General features: G+C 38.2%; 1 protein-coding gene across 16 annotated transcripts in view; it reads left to right on the top strand.

The window, feature by feature from the left end:
• The window catches only part of EYA4 (EYA transcriptional coactivator and phosphatase 4), a 150,564-nt gene that overhangs the window by 117,299 nt on the left and 9,206 nt on the right, over positions 1 to 24,059 (top strand). For all 16 annotated transcript variants that reach the window (XR_008972041.1, XR_008972042.1, XM_057408116.1 and 13 more), the window contains 5 exons: positions 4,603 to 4,739; positions 6,233 to 6,316; positions 15,460 to 15,549; positions 21,361 to 21,419; positions 21,523 to 21,683. Coding sequence is in view for 14 of the 16 variants with exons in the window: in XM_057408116.1 (XP_057264099.1) it covers positions 4,603 to 4,739; positions 6,233 to 6,316; positions 15,460 to 15,549; positions 21,361 to 21,419; positions 21,523 to 21,683 (531 nt within the window). In the remaining 2 variants the exon portion in view is untranslated. The remainder of the gene's footprint in view (positions 1 to 4,602; positions 4,740 to 6,232; positions 6,317 to 15,459; positions 15,550 to 21,360; positions 21,420 to 21,522; positions 21,684 to 24,059) is intronic.

Raw genomic sequence — 24,059 nt, 5'->3', positions numbered from 1 at the left:
TTTAAGCTGTCTTCCGGCTGCTCTGTCTGATAAGGTTATGTAACAAAAGTCAATGCATAAGGAGTGTATGAAGGGGCTCAGAAGTTCATCCATCCCACAACCTTCTTAGCCTTGCCACAGCTTGTATTGTGCCTGTCTTATATTAAGATTTTTGAAAATGCACTTATTACCGAAGAGTATTTGTGAGACAAATAGGTATCTCCAAGGGCAGTTCATCACAAATTGAATGTCAGATGAATCCTGAGATGAGGTCTCAGGAGATGAGTACATTTGATGAGTACATGATTACATTTAACCTAGGGCAGACAAAATTCTAGAGGAGGAAAGAGGCCTCAGTAAAAGCTTCATATTTAGGCACCTCACTTTTGTATGTCCAGAGTTAGGCAAGGTGAATCACTCATGGGTTATTAGCTTCAATTTGGTTACTGGGATGCAGGAGAGTTTGGTCTCTCTTAATTTGGTACCCACAATGAAGTCACACTCTGCAGCTTCTCCAGGAGATATTCTTCTATATGCAGACTTTGCCCACACCTCTTTTCTTCTGTACAACTGCGTTTTAACAGGGAGGAGGGGATGTTCACATGAATCTAGAGGTGAGAAACAACCTTCTTTATATGAAAGACCACCTAGATTTGTAGTGGTGGTGGTGTAACTCCTTGCCCTCTAGCTGGAGCTAGGTGTAGGGTCTCCATGGCATGGAAGGCTTCATGCTAGACCTGAACTAGTGTACAAATATCTGTGATAAAGTGGTTATTCCATGTTCTGGTTTTAACATTTTCCTCTTGCTATATTGGATCTCTGATGCTGCTGATAGTTCCAGTGGGAGGAGGCTATGAAGGATATTTATTAGGCAAGTGTTGAATACTGAAAAAGCTAAAAAATTTCAAACAGCGCAATAAAAATTTCTAATATGAGCTGCAGAAAGAGCTCTTCATGAGGGTAATGTTTTCAGTACTCTGGTACTAGAATGTCTCGTATTCTTTAATGTTACATGGTTGGATTTTTAATGCATTTTCCTTTTATCAGCATTGACCTTATTTATAAAGCAAACAGAGGTTAAGAAAATGCAGTTGCTCCTTTAGCCTGCTGTTGGTAAAAAGCAAATCAAGCAATTAAACCTACACTTGCTCAAAAAAACATGCACTACTGAATTCTGCAGTTCTAAAATAGGTGCATACCTTGCATTCAAGTAAGAGACAGCTGCTCATTCTGATTTAGAGATTAGTGTAATGAAATAAAGTTGGCTTTAAATATCTAGAACTTACAAGGTATGGTGATTAGTTACAGTACTGATTAATAGATAATTATGCAATCATGTACAGCACTGACCCAAGCAGAAGCCCTAGGCAACTGGTAATGGCTAATGCTAAATGAAAATTCACTACTTGGATACTTTCAGAGAAGATTGAGAATAGGGCTTTTTTTATATATATTTTATTTTTGGTAGATTAGAGTAAACACAGTCATTGAGAACAGATGTTTTAATACATTACTGTAGAAATGAGCTTTGATTTTGTTGTAAAATGTTGAAATGTTATAAATATGAAGACCTTTGTGGTAAGAATGTAAACATTCATCTTATTTAATTTTTGCCTTTTCATTTCTGGGGTTTTGGTTTGGGACATTTTTTCCACTCTGTCAGAAAAATTTAGGAAATTACATTTTCATACAGAACTCTCGCACACTCAGAGCTTCTTTTGAAACCAGTGTAACCTTGTACTGCACAAGGACTCTAGTTATTAATCATCTTTTTGTACATTAGTTCATTTACTGAAGTATATTTTACTGTTCATGTTATGGGGAAGGAGCTAAGTTAATGTGACCTTATTGATTGCTCCACTGCCTGCAGTGTCCTTACTGACATCAGCACTGTGCTGGGAATAGAAATGATTAGTCAACAAGAACTCTGCTCTCTCTCTGCTTTACGGACAAGAGAAAATATGAGAGGAACATTCTTCATTAGATATTATTGCGACTTAATTTTCCCATCAATAAGGGTTTCAATAAGAGTTTCAACTGGAAGAGAAACTACAATTGAATGCATATGATCCTTATCTAGTTCAGAGCAGACCTATCTAAAATGGTATCTGGAATAAATTCTCAAACTATGGGTTTGAAAAACTCTTCTTAGCTGCTGCCCGAAAGTGTGGCTCTGTTCTGCTTGAGCAGAGGAGCACACTGGGTTTGCAACATAGAAGTAGCCATCACCTGGTTTGGGAAAAAAGTCATACTATCTTCTTCCAGGCCATAGCAGAACTAATACTTTCCCAGGAAGTGAGCAAGACAGTTTTGATTTCCTCCTGCTTCGTGGAGGATTCATCACCTTCCACTCAGAGATATAGGGATGTGGATTCTGGGCCATGAAAATACATCTTTATACTTCATATATATTAATCATTCAGTCAAATAAACAAGGGTACCCTGGAGACGGCAGTGCAGTCTAGCTATGTCCTTCTCCAGGTAAATGTCCTAACCAATACACTCAGGAACTAGCTTTCTTTTTATTCTCCCCTTTCCTTGAATCTTGAATTCTTTCCTCACAATGTCTAGAGCTCCCATTCAGGAATGTGACATTACAGTCTTAAATTTTATTCTTCCAAGAAATACAGCAGTATTTTTCCAGTCAAGATATATAAATATATCTCCTGGTGTATTTATTTTAATAATCTTCTGTATGTGGATCACTGTGAGGTATAAATAAATGATGGAATAGATTAAGAATTTAACTATTGTGTTACATTGCGCGCAGAATCTTAACTGAGACTGCAGTCTATTTTCTCTTCTTAGAGCCTGCTAGACCAGAATTGTTTTTTATTGTGTTGTTGAGGGAGAACGAGGTGAATGACTCAGGGAGGATCACAGAAACATTCAATGCTGGAAGGGACCTCTGTGGGTCTTTTGATCTAACCTGCTCATGGACAAGCCAACTTAGATCATGTTGCTCAGGGCTGTGTTCAGTGGAGTTTTGAGTATCTCCAAGGATGGAGAATGCACAGCATCTCTGGGCATCTGTCCCAGGGCCTGACCACTCTTACAGTGAGGGAGTTTTTGTCTTGGGTCTAACAGGAATATCCCTTGCTGTGATTTCTGTCTGTTGCATCTTCTATCCTTTTCTCTGCATACCTTTCTGAAGAGTCACTCAGCCTTTCTTCCTGCATGCTCAGCCTCTTACCTGCCCTCACCTGAACTAACTCCAGTTTGTCAATATCTTCCTTCTACTTGGAGACCCAAAACTACATATTTCTCCAGATGTGGTCTTGCAAGTTCAGAACAGAGCAGAAAAAACCTCCTCTTTGATCTGCTGGACGCTTAGTGACATTCTTTAGTAAAAATAAAAAATGTTCAGATTCCAGTTCAAAATCAAATGCATTATAGATGATTCTTGGGAAGTGTTTGTACCAAGTGTTAATTTATTCTGTAGATGTGCCATCATGAACACTTTTAACAAATATTACCAAAGTGGCCCACAATTACATGCAGCACAAGGACTCCCTTGAATCAAACTCTGTAGTAGATGTCAGATCAAGCTGTAGCCTTTCCTTCTTTAATGGAGAAAAATCAAATCATTAATAGGATCAGTGATGAAGGAAGATTTATGTCATGTAGCATTTGGGAACCTAGCCAAACTGCATTTATGTCTAGCAGTTTTAAAGGAACACTGAAGGTACTGTGTTGTGAATAAAAGGTTATTTTCCATTTACTGAGTTGTGACATAAAAGTAATTTGTAAAGACAAGTTCCATGTCATCCTTCAGGAGATACCTTCTTCATTTTATCTGACTTACATAGCTACTGGTTCTGATCACCTCTAAAGCACACTGTTACCAGGAAAGGCAAAGTAGATTAAATAGGTAAGTCAGGGATTGGCCCAAGTGTTAAGAGCAGCTGTGCCATTCCAGATCAAAGGTCCTTTCAGCACATCATTTCTCTGGCAGCAGACAATAGCTAATGCTTAGAGAAAGATGATCAGTCATACTTGTATGACTTCACCCTCTTTCTGGTAGCAACTGGAATATGCATTTAATATTATGACTTTTCTCTGACAATTTATGGGCAGAGGTAAGGGCTAAAAAAAAAAGTGAGCTCTACTTAAGAGCAGGTGAAATGGGAGGAGGAGATGAAGCAGGAAGCTGAAGGGCTGTTCTAGTGTGTGGAATAGTGCCAAAGGGTGTTCTGGTAAAAGTAACACAGGTCTTGGAAAAAGTATAGCTGAACTCCAAACATGGGAAATGAACTACTTCAAAAGGCATTTTATGTTTTGAGAAGTCATTAGTGTAATTTCTAAAATATATCTACTTTGGAAACATCAGTATTTTGCATGGGCTTATGTGTATTTGTATATAGATCTGCACATGCATATGTGTCATTTTAAACTTTCTCATATTCTGCTACAGTTTACAGTGTTTCCTAGGTAAAGAGAAAAGTGTATGTGGCATCTGCAGATTCCATCTACATAAGACAAACCGCATTATTACTCATTTTATACAACTCTTTTTGGTGCATCTTGTGGTTGAGTTTGCATATAGACATGTCTGGCTTTGAGAAAAAAGGTTTAGTATTTAAAACGCAGCACTAATTTTGCCATGAATGGTTGACTTCACAGGGGAGTTTGACACAGTGCAGAGCCCTTCCACGCCAATCAAAGATCTTGATGAGAGAACATGTAGAAGTTCTGGGTCAAAGTCTCGGGGTAGAGGGCGGAAGAATAATCCATCACCCCCTCCGGACAGTGACTTGGAGGTATGCCTACAGTAATTGATGAATGGTAATGTGGAGGTTTCTTCTGATGAAAAGTAAATTCTGAAAACTACAGCTGTGGAAATAGCTTAAAGCATTTTAGAAAACATCATGGACTTAGTCTCTCTAACTGACTATGACAGATATTAGTTGCTGGTTTAACATACATGTATAGTGAGACATTACTGTTCTGTATGACAAATTTATGCAGAAAAGCAAATGTGATTCAGCCTTCCACTTTTTAGCTCTAAGATTGTTTGTCTTTCATTTTCTCATGAAGTAGAACCACAAAATTTTGAGACTTCTGTATGCAAAGTTGTCACATTTTCATTTTTTTTAAAAAAGGAAATCTCTCGTATATCGCTCAGCTTAATTACATGTGTTTATGAATGCAGCACAAATGTGCAGGAACATCTGGCCATAGCCTTTCAAATACTTAGGTACAAGTTTGTCCTTGTGCTTTCAAGTAATGTCAGTAAATTTCAGTGAGGCACCTTACATCAGTAAAGTTATAACTGTCATTAAGCATGTGCAAGATCAGTGCCTTCATGAAGAAATGTATCTGCCTAATACAGATGATTTCAAACACAGGTGACCTCTTAGCAACAGAGTAATTACAGTCATATTACTCCTGTGCTAGCAGTGAGCTGCCTTACAGTGACAGGAGCAGGAGGAGGAAACAAGAGTGCCTGTGTATGTATGAAACACTCCAGGTCTGGCACTAGGGAAGCATGCTGCACGGGTGTCCCCTGCTGCCTGGCCAGCCCCACTGCTCTGCCTTTGACCAGTGCTGGGTGCAGCAGAAGACAAGACTGTTGCTGGGACTTGGCTGACCATGCAGCTGCTTCTGGAGTGGCAGGGTGGGCTGCCATGCTAGTCACTGAATGTAAATGCCATGGCTTTTGTACAGAAACTGAAACATTTTGTGCTTTTCAAAGGATTTAACTTTTCCGGTGAAAAAAAATCTTACATTTCAGTTTTCCTGTCTATTTTATAGTTTACCAATGAAAATGAACCCCTTATAAATATAAGGAGTTTTCTTTCCTATATTTTTTTAAGTTAGCATAATCCATTTTATCCTACAATATTATTTAAATTCTGTATGACATTATATGTGACATATAACACTTTTACCCAAGATTTTATTTTAGCTATACAGTAGAAATAAAGACCTTGAATCAATAAGACATGGAGAAGTATCTGAGAGTACTGTTTATCCTTAAGTTAACAATTATGTTTGACCCCCATCACATTTCTGAAATCTATGTTTATACAACTTTTTTGAAAAGCTTTTTAGAGGACAAATAAGAAATGGTTGAAAACTTCAAAAGTTACCCTCCTTCTGACTTTTTACCATGTTTACCATGTTACAGTTTCTGCTGATTTTCAGAGACAACTTGCTTGGTTAAGTGGTTGATTTTTAGCCTCCTGGGTGGGATGGTGGTGGGACTTTGATGTTATTTGTTTAATAATATTATCCCCATTTCTGTTTTCAGCGTGTATTTGTTTGGGATTTGGATGAAACAATCATAGTCTTTCATTCACTGCTAACAGGATCCTATGCACAGAAGTATGGCAAGGTATGTCAGCCATGAATTCTGTGTTGATTCATTGTATCAGAGTACCTAGTCTGCACATGTATGTGTGTTTCACCTTCTGTGTTAATCATGGCTTGGGTGAAGTTAGAAGGAAAGTGTACAGTAAACTGTTTTCAGAGGGTTAATGTGAAAGTCAAGGATGAAATGAGACTCTGACCCTCAGCACGATATATGAGGTAAGGATGAAGTAGATGCTGCAAATAGGGAAGAGTTTACAGAGGAACAAGGATGAGGGTCCTGAGGAACATTGGAAGAGATTGCAGGGAGGTAATAGATACAATGGCAAATGGAAATAACTGACAGTATCTGGATGTGTAGAGCAAGAATTAAGAAATAAGTGGAAAAATAGATGAATTTATGTGGAAATTGAGGAATCAGGGCACAAAAGTAAGAGACTGACCTGTTTCAGTGCCAGCTGCAGATGTTACTCTTTTAACACCCCAGCTTTTTTGTTGAATCTTTGGTTCCCCTGGCTGGCTTGGGGGTGAGTAATGCTGGGGAGTGAATCCTCTCCCAAGCAGACAGTTGTACACATTGTCTCCCCTTTGGTGAGACCCGCAAGGAGTCAGGTCACAGAGCAGGGAGCAGGAGAGCTGAAGGAAGAGCGGGGGAGGCAGAGAGAAGCTATTGCAGCCTACAGGAGCAGGACTGAGGTCCTCTGCTGAGTCAGCAGCCAGGCCCACGGGGCTGGTGATGGGAGCCCAGGGAATGGCTGCTCAGGCAAGGGGAGAAGAGACTGATGGGAAGACCAGGGCATAGCAACAGGAACAGGCTGCTGGGAGGGGTAGAGCTAAAGGCCTGGGTAAAATGAAAAACTAGGGCAAATATATGGAAGGAAAAAAATAGATAAGGGGAGTGTTGATATGTACATAATGTGGTTTTCTAGGTGTTGTACCATTCAAGTGAAACTAATTAGACGATATTTAAGTACATAACCATTTCTTTACTGTGTCAGATAAAGGGCTTATTTAGCATGTTTTCTGCCATTTATCACAGCAGAATCAGATGCTTGAGAAAAGGATATGAGAGACAGTACATTTAAGAAATGTTTTCCACACCCACCTCCCCAGCTAGCAGGCTAGAAATGTCCAAAGCCAGAAACTGTGAATTATAAACATGGATGGGACAGTCCTCCATGTTTTTATTTTTTATTTATTAAAAGAGAAACTTAATAGGAAAACTCAAAGGCCCCAGACAAAAAGCTGAATTTCTGGAATGCTAAGATAAGGGATGTTATTCATATCTTGTAAAAAACAGCCTTGCTTGTTTGGCAGCTCCACAGTGCATATTTCAGTACACTGTCAAAAACTCCTCTTCTGCTGTTTTCCAAAGACTTTTTCAAACTGTGACTTTTTCAAAACCATTTCTATCTTATAGTTACTAAAACGAGAGAAACCTAGCCAAACATGAATTTTTATATCACTGTGAGTGTAGCCTATAGACTGCCACAGAACTTGCTGAATTGCCTCAGTGATGAAGCCATTTCATTAATCATTTTTTGATTGTGCCCTTGGGATGTTTACATCCTATGCTCCATCTCAGATAATAAATAATTAAATTCAAAGTCAAATTTAATACAAAGTTTTAGAAATCAGAGCACATTTTGTAGCTCACAAACGTCTATGGATAACTTTGAAAACTGTCTTAGAGACATGCAATTCCTCTTTTTTCCCCCTTTTTTTACAAGCAAAAATATTTTGGGGAAAAATAACCCACATCCACTGTTCTTAAGACCACATGCTGCTAAAATTGACTGTCCATTCAGAATCCAGTAATGGCATATTAACAGCCAGTAGTACTGACAGCAGATAAAGTTGGATTGTATAAACCAAGAGTATCTCTAACGGCAAGTGAAATTCATGTAATTATACCGCTGAGATCAGCATCAGTAAACAAATGACATGAACAACTATGAGCAAAAGCAGAGGAATTCCTAAGTATAATCCATCTTTTTTATTTATTTATTTATTTATTTTATACTGATAGGTGACATCCACACAAGTCAGGAAATGTGTTCATTTCCAGACACTGTAAAATAAGAGTAGTAGACTTTTCTTTCCTACAGTGACTACCTTTGCCATATCTATAGAGAACTTGTTAGGAAGGTAATGAGTAATTATCAGTGAATCTCATATATTGCTGACTGCAGGGAGGCGGGGAGCACAAGGAGAGATTATCATGGGTGGACTTTAACTTTTGCATGTCACTGAAGTGTTGCCTAAACTTAAGGTGCGATGTGTCTAAGCTAAAGTGCCTAAGAGGTTACACGTGGGGGAAGGAAAAGATATCACAGATGGATCTCAGTCAGTCTCTGTTGCATGACCTCTGTAGCAGATGTGGCCCTTATCTTTTCTGCGTGTGATTTCCATCTGTAAACAAGGTCTTAACCCAGACTGGAATTTGGATTATTACAAAAATTAGATTGCTATGACAGTAAATAGTCCATGAATTGTGAGGTTCTCAGTGGAAGTCTTGTGAACACATAGGTCTTTGCAAAAGTGTCAAGAGAATTGTTTATCATGGAAAAGTGTCACAAAATGGTTACTTCACAATGAAAAACAAGAAAATAATGATACCAAATAATTGCAGTGATTTTCTCTCCACTTTTAAAAAATAAAAATAAAGGTGTATAATGTCACACAGATGCTCAGCTGTGCATACTGTGTTCTTCCATATGTATTTTGTGAGCCCATTTTGTATAATATTATCAGGTTACTCCCAAAATAGAAATCACACACACACACACACACACACACACACACACGAAAGTCGCAGGAAAAGTGACTAAATGAGATTAGTGAGTCTTTAATGTGAACATTGGTTTAAGGGAATGCATCTTCTTTGGCTAAGTGTGCTCACTTTGTATTTTCAAGGAGTGTGATGCTGGATTTAGAGCTAATATGAATATACAGACAGGCAAGGATATTCACCTTCAGTTCTTCCAAATCTACTGCTTGACATGAAAACATTAATTCCATTTTTCCACTAGCACTTCACCCTGTATCTTGCAGTAACTGGATGAAAACAAATTAGTCTTTTAATCTCCCTGCTTTGCTGCAATTCAGGCTGCAGAGGGAATGCAGGGAGGGGAGGTGGCCATCACGTTGTTATGGCCAAGTGGCAGCACAAATGTATGAGTGTGGGGACACTTGAGAGCTGCATTGATACCACAAGACAAACAGTTTCTCTTTCAGAAGATTCCTACAGTGGAGTAAAAGAGAAACAAGAAAGACAAACCAACATCCCTATAGGCAATGAGGGCATTTGTTGGCAGAGATTAGTGGAAGGTCTGTATGCAATAGGCAAATTTTAGTTCGTATATTTGCAAGAGAAAACAGATTTCTGACTTATGCCTGAGGGTTTCTGAAGTTGAGAATGGACACTCTCCTTGGTTTATACTTGTCCAGCATTTTTCATGGTGTGATGATTATTTGATTTCAGAATCATATAGGGCTGTTACAATAACCATGTTAAAAACAAAACTATTGATTTGTTGAAGGATTTAACTTGTTGGATGCAGCTGTAAGCATCTCATTTAAAACGCAGGGCAAATTGCTGCTTGCCTGGGCAGCAGAAGAGTATAGCTTTGAACTCCACTGAAGTTGAGAGATTTGGCAGAGGTTGGTCAATGCATCGCTTTGATATTTAAAATATAAAACTTACCCAGAGGAATATTCTGTGGCTTGCTGTTTTCTACCTGTGGGTGTTTCTGTCTGACTTTTGGTGTGGTGGTTATTTTATTGGGCTGGTCAGAACTATCATAAAAAGAGAATAAAAGCTACACTACACCTATGTTAGATTTCAAGGAAGCCATGCTGCCTCCCAGCAGTTTAGAGCACATCTCAGAGTTGTTCAGCTCATTTGCTCATCTGCTCTGTACATCATAAAACCAGTATGTTTCTATTTTTAATTATTTACTGCAGTGGCAAATTATGATCATTGGCATTTGAGCTGTTAAGTTTATGACTTGTGTGGCTGATGATGGTTTTTGCAGCTGAGCACCAGTTGGCAGATACGGTTTTCTACAATGCTGAGCTCTTAAGTGAGGATTTGTTGATGTGACAGGACATGTGTTAGGAGATGTCATCATCTGTTAAGAGTTTATAGGGTACATTCTTATTCCCTGTGAACAGTGTGTATTCTTTGTTCCATTGCATTCCTGTTATCCTTGCTGATTTAAGGCTGATTAAGCTGGAGTTTTGTCTACCTCCAAGCAATTTTATATTCCATTCATTTCTCCCAGGTCGATCCAAAGGGCAAGTATGTCCAGATAAATGCTGTGATTCAAGGTGAAACTGGATAAAAAAAGAAAGTCCCTTGTAACCTCTGAAGGGGGCAAATGTGATTTCCAAGTGCAAAAATCAAAACAAATCCATACCTGATGATCACAGTTGGAAATTTTGATATCATTGTTAATGACAGTAAGCTGTTGGGGAAGGGACATTAACCTCGTACACTTGTCTGGAAAGGGCTTAGTAGCTTTTTATTGCTAACTCTCTGCTTGTCCAGTCATTAAACAGAAAAACTTTGTCACCATTATCACCTATAATGACATTCCCAAATTCACTCATAAAAATGCTTTTGTCTGCCTGTATTAATGGAGTTATCTCTCATGACCTCCAGTTGTCCTCTCAATCCAGTCCCTCATTGTCTGAGACCTCTGAGTCCATTTTCCTACCACTTTCTAGAGAGAGTGGAACAGAAACTCCCTGTGGAATAGAAATTTTGTCCTTCAGCAGCAGCTAGATATAGTTATCAAGAAGAGATGTATTCTCTTCCTCCATTGTTCCCATGAATATGGAAACACTTGTTCCTATAAGAGAGTGAGAGCTGAATATAAATCTGAGATTCCTATAATGGAGGGAAGTATTTTTAAGCTAAAAATATTGGTACGTAAGCGTCTTTCGCTTTTCCGGAGGTCAGTTTTGTTGTAAATCTGTTCAGGACAGCCATACATTGAATATTTATTCTTACAATATTATTTATATGTTTTGTTTGTTTTCTTGCTTCTTTTTAAGGTTTCATGTGTACAAATTCCTGTTACAATGAATTTACCTGGCAATCTATTTTTTGTTTTCTGAGGTTTTATAAAAAAACAATTTGGTGTGTTTGCATTTTTTCTTCCAAGAAGTTAAATTATTTTGAACATCTTGTGCTGAAACCTGACCTTCCAAGACAGTATTAAATAGGTTTCTTCCACTAATGGACATTGAACTTTTGGGGTTTTGTTCCAAGTCACTTTCCTGCTGGACAAAACATTTAAATATTGGTCCTCCTAGGGTATTTTTATCTGGTCTCCCAGGAGGCATTCCAGTGGATGGACCAGTCTAGTACAGAAGTCCACAGACAGACAGTCTGGCTCCAGTTTAGTGCCTTCATACTGAAGTAACTAAAGTAATTTGTATTTTGGTATACAGAAGTGCTGTAGCTGGTTGTTGCACACTGATGATATCTGGTTAAAATCATTCCTCTGAGGGCCAAAGCGTTGTTCTTTATTCTGCAGATTATCTGAGGAACACTTCCAGGTTTATTTTTTTATTATTGTTTTCTCTTTTGTATATTCTTGTGCAGAGTAGCACAAAATACATTTTGGCAGAAGTTCAGTCTGCCTCTTATTCAGTCTCTCAATTTGCTGTGCTCAAATCTGTATCAGCTGCACATATTTCTTGCTTTCTTTTCAACACTCTGTGCTTTGTGCCACTTCAGTTAGTCTGAAACTTCTGCTTCAACTTGAAAGACAGTAAAACGCTGGTTGGGGTGTTCCTCCACACTGTGCAAACATTATAAAACCACGAGACCCTGACAAATCTGCTTTCTATGTCTATTTTTGTATGTGAAGGAATGAACTTAACATGGAAAAATCTGGAATGTGATGTTTAATTCTTGTTAAACAGTTGCAGTGCAAGTTTTGACCAATTTATTAAAGGAAGAATTGTCCATTGAAAATGGACAAAACATTGAAAATGTTTTGAAAATCCAATTCCAATAACTATTCTTAGCAAAAGTTGTTGTGTGAGGTCACAGACTGATTCCACACTAAGCTGAAATGAATTCTCTTTGTTCTATTTGATTTTACATATAGTACCTAGCAATATCCTACACATGCCTTTTTCAAAACAGGAGCATAGGAAATCTCATTTTAACAGTAATAAAGTCAGGCATAGTTGGTTACAAAAATACTACTAATAAGAAAATCATAAAACCTTTGTCACATTTATGTCTTCCAACTATACTAGGCAAGACAGGAAATTGTGATACATAGTTGGTAGTTTCTGTAAAAATAAATTGGATTATAATGGAATATGTTATAGCAAATTTCCGCATTTAAGTTTGCTTCTACCCAGGAAGGGGACAAAAGAGGCTGAGAATCAAAAGTCTGAGATGCCAGTGCTGGAAACACTCCAATGAATAACTTAACTCACATAAATAATAATGAGTTACCACCTGTGCACAAAGTTATTCACATGCCTTTGTGTTCATAGGATTGAGGTAAAGAAGCATATTGCAAATACTCTTTATTATATTGTGTCTAGAAAGAAAAAAAAATGATTTACTGTGCACAGAAAAAAAAACCCCACTAGAAACGAGAGAGAAACACATGTTTGTATGTGATGACACTTTGATAAAAGCATTATGGCTTGATCAAGAATCTTATGAGTCCAGAGTATTTTGATGATTTGTATTCTGATTTCTTACACGATTTTTGCAAATCTGTTAACATATCTTCCTTAATCATCCCCTTGGAAAAGTGACCTTTGCACTTGCTGCTGCCTTCAGCCACATGACTTTCAGATCCCATGAACACGACTGCAGAAGATAGGGGATGAAATTGTGTTATTAGGCACTGCGTTTGGTTTTTACTTCTGAAAGGTAGTCAAGACCAGTTCAAGGGTCAACATAAAAATATTTCCTTTCATTGCCAGATAGTGGGTCTAACTTTGGATCATTACCATTTCTTGTACACTATTCTCCCTTCAAGTCTGACTTTTTTATGAGCAAGGGTCAAAATATGTCTGTGTCTCAGATTTTACCATTAGTATTTAAGTGCTCGAGCGTAGAAACCATCTTTTATTCTGTCATTGCAAAGCCCTGGAGTAGGGGAAGCCTGATCCTGATTGGGAAGCCTTTGATCCTAATACTAACAAATGAGCATTTGAGGTTTTGTGTGATTTTGTTGCCAGATGCTGGTAAACTTTTAGAGTTTTAATTTCAGGGTATTTAAGAAGGGATTTCGGAAAGCTTGCTATTGTCAATCAGAGTTTGAATGATGAAATACAGATTTATTTTTTTTTTTTTCATTTTAATGAGAAGAGGATCACATCTAGTACCTTGGGGTGGCCTACAAGAAAGGTGGAGAGGGACATTTTACAAGGGCCTATAGTCAAAGGACAAGGGGTAATGGCTGTAAACTGAAAGAGGAGATATTTAGATTAGATATTAGGAAGAAGATCTTTACTGTGAGGGTGGTGAGACACTAAACCAAGTTTCCCAGAGAAGTTGTGGCTGCCCCATCCCTGGCAGTGTTCAAGGCCAGGTTGGATGGAGCTTTGGGCAGCTTGGGCTAGTGGAAGGCGTTCGTGCCAATGGCAGGGGGGTTGGAACTGGATGAGCTTTAAGATACCTTCAAACCCAAAGCATTCTGTGATCCTATTTTAAAAGTCTATTGCAGTATGTTAAGCATAAAATGTTAGCTGAGCTCCACAAGCTCAGGCAGATGATTAAGGTAATGGTAATACTAGTTTTACTAGATGTTAGCTAAGCATCAGGAGCTGCCCATGTGCTCCGTTGTTCTAGAACAAATGTGAGGTAATGCAGATTGGCTTAACCTCTTTCCCAGCAAGCTTTGCAAGTTTAAATTAATTTTCTCACATTTACTGTACACTAAATGGTCTCATATAAACTGTTATTGCAGATCCATAGATTTGTGCTGTCTTGCCAAGGTGATCTGATAATGTGGAAGCTGACCTATGAACAAATGCAACAGTTTAAATTACTTTCATCCAGGGGCAAGAATCCTGTATTCCACCACAAATGAAAGGATGATCTGTAGCAAACAAACTTACGTATCCTTTCTCATTCCTGGGGACCGCCTAAAGAATTGTGGCATAGATTGCAAGTACACAGAAGAATACTAAGAAAAACACAGGCACTTTTTTGAATTGATACTTGCAATAAAATCATAAAGAAGAGCCCTGAAATTCATCAGTGAGTGCCTGCATGAAAGGTCAATGTTGAGACAGAGGACTAAGTGCAGGGTTTGAAGAGACATACTAGAGTGACAGGAAGTGTGGGAATGAAGTGATGTAGGCCTAAACATAGGCAACACAGTGATGATTTATCCAGAGTGAAACTCAATTTGGGGAAACGGGCATAGGTTCAGAGTACCATTTGTAGTTTTATAAAGCAGAGACATCAGAAATTCAAAAGGCCTCTTAAATCACACCTTCATATCACAGTTTAGGATAATTGCTCACAAAGTAATCAATAGATTACTACCTTTCCTAGTCTAATTTAGCATAACCTTGGTGAGGACTTCCATGTGTCCAAAAGTTGGGAAGAAAAGCCCAGTGATCAAAGGAATTGTGCTGCAGACTGAATGTCACATGAAGTAACATTGTTTCTGCCTCTGCTGCTGACTCTGTGGATTGGGTCAGAAAAATTAGTTTACTGCTCCATGATTTAGCTTTTGTCTGCCCAGAAATTGACAGACAAGATATTTACATATTTATATAAAAGGCTCAGGGGTAAAAATTTTGGTGTACTGTTACAATAATAAATGCTGGTTTTCTTACATACGTCTTTTGTAAGAAGTTCCTTCCCCGTTTACAGCCTTCTTTATGCAGGTTTACGGCCACCAGGTTTGCCTATGTCAGTTCAGCCCAGTTACAAATGCCTTGACTGTCAAAAAAAATTGATGTTTCAACATCCCCAGCTACCCTAAATGTTCTCACACATGTTCAGTGGTCTCTTCTTGTAGCATTATATTAATACAGCTTAATACTGAAAGGATTTTTGAAGAAATTTCTTGCGGTGTTAATTTTTCAAAGCACTTTCTATAGAGCAGTTTTTAAAGTAATTCTAATAGAAGGTATTTAAGAAGTTAACTGTGCTTTCTGTTTTTTAAGGATCCACCAATGGCAGTGACTCTTGGACTGCGAATGGAAGAAATGATTTTTAATCTTGCTGACACACATTTATTTTTTAATGATTTAGAGGTAAGAATCAAAGGAGCATGAACACTGTTACTCCTGAGTTTTTAACATACTAGTTTTTCTGGCATTACTGTTTGTTGTATGTGACATTTTCTGCCTATCTAGATTTTGGGATTGTCATACTTTAATCAGAGAGGTTAGCTAGGTGGCAGTGACTTCTATTGCACCAGAGTCCTTCCATTAAACTGCGTGAGAATCTGCAAACTACCTTTTCCTCTCTTTGTCCTATGGCTATCTTTTCCATTTTCATTGATTTAGAGCTGTGTACTGTCATTTCCAGGAGAGGAACATACGTGCCTCACATTCTTTCTCTTGAAGTTCTCTAAATTTGCCTTCAGTGGGTGTCATTATTTGACCAAAAGAGAGTCTGTTCTCTCTGCATACCTGAGTAGCCTTTTGGCCACAGGTGCCCTTCCCCCTCCCATCCCCCCTTTTCTTGCTCAAATGTAAACTATTCTTCATTTGCCTCAAAGACTGCAGCATCAGAGAATCTGGGGTTTTCAGGCCATCCCCTGATCTAAATCAGTTGTTTTTTACTGGATCCCAGAGTTCCTTCTGTGGACGGGATATTTTGCCACTAATGGGAGTTTGAAGACTTTGAGGTTTGGTTTAAAATGCCAGAAAAAGGTTTCTTGTGAGTGAATAGAAAAAATAAGGGTAAGTGAGATTTTTCCATTCACTGGGAATGTATGCACTTCTTTTGTTCCTTTATCAACTGTAGGCAATAAGAAAAGCAGAATTATCAGGCTGCAGTTGTCTTTGTCATCCTTTGCACACCTCATTTATTCTTAGCTTTTTTTAAGTTAAGAAACTGGGATCTACTTCACCCTATACCTGAGCTGCGTTTCCTCCTTCCAGCAGCAAAAACATAAGAAAGCAAAGTCCTGGACATGCCTCTACCAGTCAGTGTTTTATTGCAGCCCTAGTGAGTCATCACTTGACAATGCAAGTGTGTTCAGTGAATGTTCTCTTTCTGGTGCCCTGTACCAGAGGTAGAGTCCAAATCAATTTTTCAAAGCATTGTTTAAATTTCTTTTTAGCAGACCTTTGCCCTTGTGTGTTCAGATTTCATGTGGCACCCAATGAAGTTTAAGCCATTTGGTAGCACATGCCCAGAGATCTTCAATCTTGTGCTGAGTTCATGTGGAAGAGTTCAGCAAAATGGAGCTTTGCCCTCTTTCCATACATTTTTATCCTTGCTAATGGCCATTGAAGCTTCATTCCTTTCTCTCAGTATTTATTTTCTTCGTAGATCTCAGGTTTAGCTGTCATAGGTGGATCATCACATTTTTTATATTCTTCATAGGGTGGTTTTAATATCCTGTCCAAAAAATCATACTCCAGCTCATTCCAGAGCTTGAACAGCATCCAAACAGTTTTCAGTTTCAAATAAATCAAAAAATACTACTTCAGGACTCTCTTGGAGAATCTTATAACCCAATCAATTTGATTTGATGAAAACCAATTTCTATATGCAATTAGGTATTTTCTAGCCCAGAACTCATATTTGTTTCTTAACCAACTTTCTTACAAGATTACTAAAATTCTGAACTTCTTGTTCTGAAATGAGCTGTATGCACACATTCTTGGCAAGACCAACGATTTTCTGTCATCTTAGAAAACAGGACATAATTGCATGGCATCCTGTGCCGAAGTACACAGAGGCATCTTCTAATATGCAAATGGATAAATCTGTCTCTTTAATTGCGTTTGCAGAGCACATGGCCATTACTGAATATTACAGTGCATCTGCACAATGACGATCTAATCAATTCTGAGTATTCCCCAATTCCGACTTGGGTGTCTCTCTCTCATCTCTCTCCCTCTCTCCCTCTCCCTGTCTGTCCATTCCTCTGACCATCCTTCCCCAGAAGATGAATGCTGAGTTGCTGATGGTCATGGCCATCAAGACACAAGACCTTCAGTTGTTACTGAGGAAGTGAGACAGGCTTTTATTCACTAGACAGATTACATGTCTTTTCATCATCTCACTTTTTAAATGCTGAGCCATCAGGTCCCATTCCTCCTGTCTTGCTTTCACCTTCATCCCACAGTAAACCCTGTGGCTCTGGACATGACAAGTGTAAGGTACTGATGAAGCTATATTCCTGTAATATGGACTCCAGTCACTACAACCTCTAAGCAGTCTTTTCCCCCTCTCTTTCTTGGTTGGAAACACTGCATACCAGGGTCTAGTAATAATAACCAAGTTATTGAAGTTATCACATATAAAAATAAAGTTTTCCTTCCTCTATGCAAATCTGTCTCACTACAATGACTGCTGATGCAGAAATTCCAGTCTGCTGAGACGTTCCCTGCTGACCCAGTAACCCATGTTCTAATCAGCCAAGCTGCACTTTTATTTCAGGCTAGGCTGTTCTCCAGCTATTTCATTCTCAGTGTATAAATTTTAGTTAGCTTGAGAAGTATTGCTTGGGAGGGCAGTTGGTATTTTGCCATGAAAATAGGAGTCTGGTGCTCTAGAAAGTTCATGTGCCTAAACAGTGCTTAGAGATGGGACTCAGTTCCGTTATAATATCCAGACTAATGAATTCTCTGCTTAATCAGGTAAGGGATGAAATGAAGCTTTTCACCCCGAGTATTAATTTTAAGACAGCTTTCAGAAATGTTGGTAGGGGATACTGTGCATGCAAAAAAACCCCCAATTTCTACAAATTGCAAGCAGGAATTTGGACATGAGTCTTCCATTATACCCTTCCATTTTCAGGGACAATGATGAAAAGAGTATTCAAACAAACTGAACCCATGTCTATTTTTATGATAATTCTACCCTATTTCAAATAAGATTTTATCATCCTTTGTTTTTTCTCATTAGAAATAAAAATGAGAAATAAAAAATAGGATCTGGATAAGTCTCAGAATTTGTGAGTCAGGTAAACTAGTTTTAACAGAGACTGAAACACATACGTTAAAAGAAGTGTATAGCCTGAGAAAGCATAGTGCTGAATATACCCTCAGTAATAACATTTTTGTGTTCAGTGTGGTGAGTCAGTGTTTTTACTGGATAATGAAATTACTGCCCTTTCCAGGAGGATAATTTTTATGGATGATTTGTTGATTCTGTACTCTCCAATTTCCAGGCTCTAAAAATTGCTGCGAAGAATTGCCTGCACTCAGATATAATTTAAATTAATATTGCTTCAAGCAAAAGACAGTTATTATACCTAGATTCCTGAACTCTCAGAAAATATATTTTATCTTTCTTAGTTTTGACCTTGTACTGACAGTGAGCCTCTGTGACCTGCGTGTAACCAGTGTGTAGCTGATGTTAAAAGTATTTTACCTTAACATTTAAAGTGACGGAGAGGTTGCTTGCTTTCCTTCCTCCCCACAACTGTTTGGTATCTTTTACAAGCAAAGTCCAATGTAGTGTTGCGCCACTGATTTCCTGTTTCTTTGGAGAAAAGTAGCGAAGTATCTCAAATCTGCTCAAACAATTTGCTTTTTCTTTTTTTCCTGAAAGTTCCTGATTTTGTAAAATGTAAACATTTTAGTTGAAGTACATAAGTAAAAAAGAAAATAAAGTAAAGCAAAGTGAAACAAAGAGTGAAGGGCACATGAGTTTGTTGTTGGTTGGCAAATGTGTATTGCAAGTATATGTTGAGGTGAGCCATAGATCCAAGAGGAGAGGAAGGGGGAAAAGGAGAAAGCTGCTATCAGGTTTGATCCTCTTCTAAACTTAACCTTCTTGCAGGGACAAGAGGAAAGTAATCAGAAAACTGTGTGTTCCCCTCATCTCCTGTTCCTAGAGTCAATGCACAAACTGTCAGATAAATAAAAGTAAACAGCTAAGCCTTTGCCACCCACTCATATTTAACTTAATAATGAAACTATCAGCAGAAAGTTATGTGGAATTTTCAATGCTGGAACAATGTAGCTGAAAGGCTTAACAAAGCTCAAACAGCAGCAGACACTCCTTTATCCATCAGGGCTTCTCTGTGCCCTCCATTTAATTAGTACACCTTCAAATCCACAGCACTGATTTTTAAACTTTTCAAGTTGTTGTATGCTTTGACCATTTCCAGGGAAATGTGTGAAGGTGGTCTGCAAGCCAGATACTGCTCAGATACCACAAAATGTAGAGTTAGAATTTGTCCTGATGGGCCTTTTTGTCTGATTCTTGAGATCCTGCCCTACACTGGGTGGAGTATAGTTGCATCTTTTTTTCCTTGAAGTGCAAATAATAAATAAGGATAAAGAAATTAATCTTTTATTTCAGCTGCCACTTGCCCTTTTCTTTCTCTTTTCATCTGCTATGCACATCCAAAAGCAGCTTTTTAAAAATTTCCTACAGCTCAAAATAATCTCCTCAGACAAGCCAACAAATTTTATTTCTCCAGTGGGGAGAAGTATGCTTCGTTTCTGTTCCTCAAACACAGATCTTTCATGCCTGTCTTAACAGATTAAGCCAGATGAGCAGTTTGGCCACTTATTATTTTAGTCTTGGCACAAAATTTTTAATTCTAATTACTTGTACAATGTAATGAAATTATGTCTTTGAAACTGTAATTATATGTATTAATTTTATGCAAAAATTGCTAATTAATTTTTTTAACAATTTCATGTGGGCAGAAGTCTGTTACGTTTTCATTCAATTGCAAAACAAACAAAACAGAAAGAAGAAATGTTAATTCCCAAAATTTAAACTCTGAAAACTTGCGGCATATGCATTTGGAAATCACTTCTTTGTTCAGATTTGTCCTTTATCTGGACAACTTAACATTGGTGTGAGACCAAGATTGGAAACTCAGAACTGCAGGCTCCAACATGTCACAGAGAGTCTGAGTTAAGCGCTGCTTGTCAGCAACTTTGTTTGACATAGACGACTCAGATGACTCTTTATTTGAGGCACAGAACTGGGCATTTTGAAAGCTCAGCCTCATTTTGTCCTAGTGAAGAGATTAAATTATTGGAAAACATTTGCTGGGTAGTAATTTTTAAATGTGTCCTTGAACTTTTTCATAAATAGGATTATGTTAAAAACAGTTATTTTAAATAATAAAATTACATACAATAAAATAAAATCTCTGAACACTGAATTTCAGGTGCATTTTTGGGTTGTTTATTCTAGCAGCTACAGAAAACAGTCATATGATGCCTGTTTATATTTACCATTGTGTGGTAGCTTGACTTATTTATTTGTGCTTCCCCCGCATTTTCCTATCTTTGTGCCATAACCACACTGCAGAAAAGGATATTTGTTAGGTATCCAATTATAAAATGGGGGGAGTTCAGTTTTCCAATGTACCTCAGTTCCCCAGAGGTACTTCCATCTCTTCTGAAGCCAGGAAATCATCATGAAGTTCTCCAGGACTGCTTGATTATCTGTGATTTTCCAGCCCAAGGCAATTGGATAAATCACTAAAAGAATCTGATAAGCATCCAAACTCCTGGAGACTTAACAGAAGTTGTATGCTGGTTGAGGTTCATCATCGCTAGCTTTTAGGAAGTGGGGAAATAAGGTTTAGCTAACTTTGTGGTATTGGTATGCCAGAGAAACTATAAATGAGATTTGCAATTGTTGGTATTTTTCAATTAAAATAATTTTAATCTAAAACTCACACTAGAATTACATATTGCCTTTCTAAAGGCCTATTTTAGCTAATAATTTACAAAGTGTAGGAGTTGAAGGTTGTATTGTTTTTAAGAAATTGACGGTGACAGGAAGCTGTAGGTGTACATATGCTGCCATCTTCTGGTGTACTTAGCGACTTGCACCGATGATCAACATCTGCACGAAGCGTATAGTGAGCATACTCTCTTATAGTTTATAATTTGGATTTTTTCCAACAGGAGTGTGATCAAGTTCATATAGATGATGTTTCTTCTGATGATAATGGACAAGACCTAAGGTAAGCAGCATTTGTTTTTGTTTTTTTTCTTCAAAGATTAATTAAATTGAGCATTTACAGGAATACATTGTATTTATTTTTACTGTATTTTGGGTGTTTGCAGTACCTACAGTTTTGCAACTGATGGCTTCCATGCAGCTGCAAGTAGTGCAAACCTTTGTCTGCCAACAGGTGTAAGAGGAGGGGTTGACTGGATGAGGAAGCTGGCTTTCCGTTACAGAAGAGTAAAAGAGTTGTATAATACTTACAAGAACAACATAGGAGGTGAGTTTAAGTGTCAAAACTAATTCAGAATGCTGATTAGGTTAAATTGTATGGCAGCTAGCTCCCACAGAGGGAATGTGCCTTGGAAGCCACAGAGTGAATGGAAAGTGATGCGACTGGACCTCGGGCTGTTGAAAGCTACTGACTAATGGCAGAGCCAACATTGTGCTGTTGTGGAGGAGAACCAGAGATGGGAAAACTGAGCAGACCTTCATATGGCTTTCACAAAGCTCATTTTTCTCCTTCAGACCCAGCTTGGATATATTCACATTACTGAGTGCTTGAGCCACTTTTTCTACCTCAGACATGCAATTATTCTAGGAAAGAGGCTGTGTCGCTTCTGCAGTACAAATTACTCGTGGCTGGCCTTTTCCATCCTATAATTTCATGATCTGCTTGGTAACAACACAATATTCTGCTAAATTCTCAGCTGGGTACCTTCTTGTCTGTTTTTACCAGTGGATGAAATAAATTCTGGCATTCCCATGCCACTGGCACCTTTTGTTGACTCTGTAGCTTACACAGTTAATTGTGTTAGCAAGAAATACTAATCTCATTTGGGCCAAGAGTTTTCCTGCATTTGTGGACTCACTGATGTCCATGACCTCAGGCGCGTAGGAAATCAAACAGTAGAACTGAAAGAATCTGTCCTGAAGAATCCAAGGTGACTTGCAGGGACAGCCATCCTTCTTCCAAGAAGGGCAGTATGTCAACTGAATCCCTCAAGGAGAGACTCTGAGAACAGGGGATACTTACAAGTCTTCAGGCAACTTCAGGCTAAAGCCACAGTTGAGGATAAGCTGAGCCCAGCCCAGCCAGGAAAGAGTCCAAGTGAACATTCTCCTATTCTGTAACATGGGCTTTTTCAACTCATCTGATTTTTTTTTCAGAGGAACCTAAAACTCAAAGTAAAGGTCACCTTCAGTAAAAGCAGTCAGTTTGGTGGGGGTTTAGCAGTTCCTGCAGTCTCTCAGAAATGGCAAAACCATACAACTAAAATGGGCAATGAGTTAGTCCTTACTTAAGTTATGTAAATCTGCAATATACGTTTTCACTCTGAGTAGTTCAGAGTCTTTACTTGATGAAGGAAGGAGCAATAGGACCAAAGAGTGATAGCAAATGGTTGGCTTTCTCTTGCCCTGCCTTGCCCTTCTTTGGTATCATGAATAGAGTTTTTATATATTAATACCTCTGGAAACAGTATTAGTGAAAATGTCATAGTGTTTTAGTGTATCTCCTGATGCATCTAAGATTCTGAAGTTTTTGGATTTCATAAAACTTTTAACACTAGTAAGAGCCCAAGTCCAAGAGCATAGCAAAAGGAAACACACTAAGAGAAACAATCATTGCAAAGCCAGAGTGCAAATACGGTTCATTGTCTCAAGGTTTTTATCCTCATCCACAAATCCTGCTTCTGAAATATATTTCATCCTTAGTGGGTATGTTTTTTCATTCATCCTCTACTTAGCTTTTTAATAATCTTTTTTATAACACATGTATCTATGTATCTCAAAATAGCTGTTAGAAGGCAACAGAAGGCTAGACCTAACTAGGTATTTTTAGGTTGCTTCATTTCAGATTTTTTTAAGGCAGTCATCACCACTTCTTGTCAACATAGGGTGTGAAAGAGAAGAGGGACACGAAAGCTCAGGAAGCCTGCTTCCCTGCTCTTCAAGGTATTTTAAAATACCTTGGTTCCAAAAAATTAATGTCTCAGCACTTACAGGTTGGGTATTTTTTTTTTAAATCTGATTGTTCATACCCAACAAGAGATTTTAAGGTGATTTTAAGGACTGACTGAGATACGAGAACATAAAATGTGCAGCCATTTCAGGGCTGTAAGTGCTGTCAAAGGAGCTATCACTGGTAACTACAACAGGATATGATGATCAAGTCATCAGCAAACAAATGTATTTCCAGATGTATTAACCTGAGTTTCACCTATACACAGTCACAAGAAGGGCAGTTTTAAACATATGCAGATACTGCAAAGGCAAGTGGATTCTAATGTCTTCTTTTGTCTATTGCCTGTGCTCCCAATGGCATAGATCTTCCTTCCAGTTTTACCTTTTTCCTTTTCCTCCACATTACACCAGGGGATGCAGAGAGCAAGTGGCTACACGGTATTTAGTTGCTGGCTGGGGTTTAAACCGTGACACTGATAGTAAGATGTATGTGAAGAATAGGTTTTAAAAATACATGTTTCTGAAAGGTATACTTCAAAATGTAGTAAAATAGCCTGAATAGACAAAAAACCAATTCAGATAACTGATTATTAGTAGCTGCAATATTGTCTGCAATCCTTGATACAGCGAAGTGCAAATAAAAAGAGGGCAATTTACTAAGCCTTGAAAAAGAGATTTTCTCTTGGTGTTT

The sequence above is a fragment of the Pezoporus wallicus genome, unplaced genomic scaffold, assembly GCF_028554395.1.
Source record: "Pezoporus wallicus isolate ANWC-B61680 ecotype Strahan unplaced genomic scaffold, APGP_CSIRO_Pwel_v1 contig_3817, whole genome shotgun sequence".
NCBI classification, from domain to species: Eukaryota; Metazoa; Chordata; class Aves; order Psittaciformes; family Psittacidae; genus Pezoporus; species Pezoporus wallicus.
This window is presented reverse-complemented; position numbering and strand designations above follow the sequence as displayed.